At 54.4% G+C, this 4,133-nt stretch overlaps 1 protein-coding gene across 1 annotated transcript; it reads left to right on the plus strand.

Annotated features, from left to right (window-relative positions):
- Positions 1-2,375: 2,375 nt before the first annotated feature.
- On the plus strand, positions 2,376-2,894 carry LOC134507621 (olfactory receptor 14C36-like; the record flags this gene model as incomplete). Its single annotated transcript, XM_063318415.1, has 1 exon — positions 2,376-2,894. A coding segment is annotated over exon 1 (519 nt), but the record flags the coding sequence as incomplete, so codon positions are not given.
- Positions 2,895-4,133: the final 1,239 nt, after the last annotated feature.

Raw genomic sequence — 4,133 nt, forward strand, 5'->3', positions numbered from 1 at the left:
GGTGGGAGGGTGCTGAGAGCTCACTGGGAGAAATCCTCACAGCCTTTGCACAGTCTCTGGCTGCAGGGCATTGAATCTGCAGCTGCTGGAGGGATCTCCAGAAGCTGGAACAACCCCCAGCCTACGGGATCTGCAAGTACCACTCTCACAGTTTCTCTAGTTTCGAGGAGAAGGACAACGTGTGGAGCAGGGCTTCCCTGCTGCACCGTCAGAGGGACAGGGCATGATGTGTCTCTGCTGCAGTATAATGCAGAGAGGCTCCCTGGAGCAGTCTCCTAAAGCTGGCATAGCCCATGGCTAATGTGATCTGTCAGGAAGGCTCTCAAGGCTCCGTCGGTGTTGAGAAGGATGTGCTCGAGAGCAGGGCACCCCTACCACATCACCAAAGGCACAGGGCATGTCGGCTGCCTTCTCCCAGGGACGGCTGCCGGGCTGTGAAGGTGGGTGTGCGTGCAGGGGTGCTCAGGGCTGTCCTTCAGAGCAGGGTCCCCGTGTCCCAGGGAACTGTGTGCTGGGCCAGGGACTCTGCTGCCTGCCAGGGTCAGCTCTCAGCCTGCCCGGGGAGCTCCCCATGGCGCTGCGGGGAGAAGCTGTGGGTGGAAGGAGTGACCCCAGTCGTGTCACGGCAGGGTCCTTCTGCAGTCGTGAGGGTGCTGCGTGGGTCGTGTTTCCTCCCAGCTCCAGATCACCCCCAGGACATTTGCAGAGGGTCCTTTTGGAGAAGGACTTCAAGGCAGCATTTAAATGAAAGAAATGGAGCCCATATTTTGAATTTTCCACCTTTAGTGGGATGCATGGGGAGCGGGAGAAAGGAATTTCCTTTTCCATTTAGGATGGCACCTCCCCACCACCACACAGACATTCCCTGGAGACACTCCCTGGTCTCCTCTCCCACACCCTAGAGGAGAAATATTCAAGTGTCTCCCTGTCCTGGCTCTTTTTGAAGAAGAATTTTCACCTGTTCCCCTCTTGCCCCTGCAGTCCTTGTTCCTTCCCTTCTTCCACTGTGGTGGGGGGTGAGGATTCAGGTGCAGCGCAGACACTGATGCTGCACGTCCTGTCATGCCGGTGTATCCAGGGAGGAAAGCATCCAAATGCCTTTAATATTTTGGGCTCTGGGGACTGCAGTGTGTGGGGCCGAGAGTAAGCCACCCCATCTTTAGGCTAGTTGGCTCTTTCCCAGGAGTGTCCTGCTTGGCTGCACGCTGCCCTCCAGAAGGGCTCAGCTCTCCCGTGGCATCCCTGTGTCGTCTAGCAGCCCCACGGAGTAGACATGTCAGTGCCAAGGCCGTGTAAATCCAGCTGGAGGGCTGAACGTAGGCAGCTGCAGTGAGCCCCCTGTGTCCCTGGCTGGGAGGGGAGAGCTGAGATCCTCCTGGGGTCCAGTGAGCTCAGGTGAGGGGCTGGGAGAACTGCGCTTGTAAATGGGACTCCTCTGCTCTCACCAGTGTCCAGGTTCTTCTCAGGGGAATGTCTGCTTGGGATCATCCTCCAGCTCAAAGAGGCAGCAGCACAGGGCAGCTGAGAGCAATTCCGATGGACAAACTCGCTGTCCTCGCTCTGCACTGAGGGACAGTCCCCTTGGCTCGTAGGACCCACAAGGTTTCACTTGCAGCACAGCAGAAATGCCAGGGATTTCTGCCTTAAAAACACTCCTCAGGTGTGGTGGGGAAACTACAACAGAACAACACCAACAACAAGGTGCCCTGAGCTCTGCCCTGCAGTCGGGTGACAATGCTGAAAAGCCCTTTGATGCCAGGAGTGGATTGAATCTGAGATCACCCCGTGTTCCTTTTTACCCATGGCTGTAGGGCAGGACTGAACCCTGCAGAGATCTCAGCTCTCTGGTGGACTATCAGCCAGCACCAACCAGAGTGTACAAAAAGGACCTGCAAAAGGTCTTCCTGAAAGGCGAGAGCCAGTTTGGTGGGTTTCTAAGGCCAATTGAATACTTTAGTTTGAGAGAAATCTTCCCTAACTTCTCACTGCTTTTCTTTCCATTCACAGGTCTCCAAGCCCAGGGGAAGAAAATGTCGAATGGCAGCTCCATCACCCAGTTCCTCCTCCTGGCATTTGCAGACACGCGGGAGCTGCAGCTCTTGCACTTCTGGACCTTCCTGGGCATCTACCTGGCTGCCCTCCTGGCCAATGGCCTCATCATCACCACCATCGCCTGTGACCACCACCTCCACACCCCCATGTACTTCTTCCTCCTCAACCTCTCCCTCCTCGACCTGGGCTCCATCTCCACCACTCTCCCCAAAGCCATGGCCAATTCCCTGTGGGACACCACGGCCATCTCCTATGCAGGATGTGCTGCACAGCTCTTGTTCTTCATCTTCTTTCTCACAGCAGAGTATTGTCTTCTCACCATTATGGCCTATGACCGCTACGTTGCCATCTGCAAACCCCTGCACTACGGGTCCCTCCTGGGCAGCAGAGCTTGTGTCCACATGGCAGCAGCTGCCTGGGGCAGTGGGTTTCTCTATGCTCTCCTGCACACGGCCAATACATTTTCCCTGCCCCTCTGCCAGGGCAATGCCCTGGACCAGTTCTTCTGTGAAATCCCCCAGATCCTCAAGCTCTCCTGCTCAGACTCCTACCTCAGGGAAGTTGGGCTTCTTGTGGTCAGTGCCTGTTTAACCTTCGGGTGCTTTGTTTTCATCGTGCTGTCCTATGTGCAGATCTTCAGGGCCGTGCTGAGGATCCCCTCTGAGCAGGGACGGCACAAAGCCTTCTCCACGTGCCTCCCTCACCTGGCCGTGGTCTCCGTCTTTCTCAGCACTGCCGCATTTGCCTACCTGAAGCCCCCCTCCATCTCCTCCCCAGTTCTCGACCTGGTGGTGGCTGTGCTGTACTCAGTGTTGCCTCCAGCACTGAACCCCCTCATCTACAGCATGAGGAACCAGGAGCTCAAGGAGGCCATTAGGTATCTGATTTCATGGATTTTTTTCAAGAGGGAGAAATGTTCCACCTCTCTCCACGAATGACTCCCGCACTATTTGATTCCATCTGCTTTTTTGTGTGTTTTGTTATTGGTTTTGTGTTTTTAATGATTACATTTCTCATCATTGCTGTTGATATTGTCATTTATGGTTTTTATGCTCCTACACAAAGGTTTCACTTGTGTCACTACACCTGAGACATTTACGTCTTAGTTTCACCTGGTTCCCTTCTAAAAATGTATTTCACAGTGGCTCAGAGCTGGCCTCTTTCACAGAGTCTCTGTTAACAAAGCAAGATCTCCCTGGTGCAGTGCTTTAATGCTGGGGTCTTTCTCCAAACATGCCTGAGGAAATTCACCCCTGAAGGTCTTCTTCCTCCTCCATGTGTCCAGGAATAAAAAGCTGACTGTCCGTTTGTAACATTTTAGAGATATTGGACTGGATTTAGGAGTCACCAGTCGGTGTCTGGTGAGAGGTAAGATCGTGGGTTTAACTGAGGGACGTACCCCAGCCCTTCACACAGATGACATAAAGGCCACCCATCCTGTGGGAGGGGGATCTGGAGCTGTCTGGAGAGGCTGGTGTTTCTCCAGGGACAGCATGTTCCTGGGGTTGTGCTGGGATGGCAGAGGTCAGAAGGATGGGGTGTGGGGCCTCAAGCAGAGGCCATGTGCAGACCTCCTCTGGGCACTCTCCCGTTCCTCCCCACCTGTCTACAGCAGGAATTCCCACAGAGGGACAGACACGTCCAGGTGTGGCCACACCACGGCTCACTGAAAGGGCATGAAAAGTCAAGCTGTCTGGGTAGCCCTCTCCTCCTAATCCATCCCTGTGTGCAGCTGGCCTTGTTCATGGTCAGCCTGCGCCACTGGCTCATGTGGTGTCCCTCATAATGCGTGGGCCCTTCTCCTCAGGGTCACTGCTCATCCTGTCACGTCCCACCTGGCACTGTAATACGGTGTTTTTCTTCCCCCTGATGCAGGACTGGCCACTTCTCTTTGTAAAACTTAAGCAGTTTCTTCTGGCTGACTCCCAGAATTTCCCGAGGTCCCCCTGGACTGAAGATCCATTTTGTTCGTTCTTCATGTTTGCGTGCAGGCAGCTCACCATGGTTGTGGTGATGCATCAGCACAAGATAACAGCACGAGGAGTTGCAGGGCACTACAGGGAATTAAAGACATTCCTAAT

Source organism: Chroicocephalus ridibundus, chromosome 25 (assembly GCF_963924245.1).
Source record: "Chroicocephalus ridibundus chromosome 25, bChrRid1.1, whole genome shotgun sequence".
Classification (NCBI taxonomy): Eukaryota; Metazoa; Chordata; class Aves; order Charadriiformes; family Laridae; genus Chroicocephalus; species Chroicocephalus ridibundus.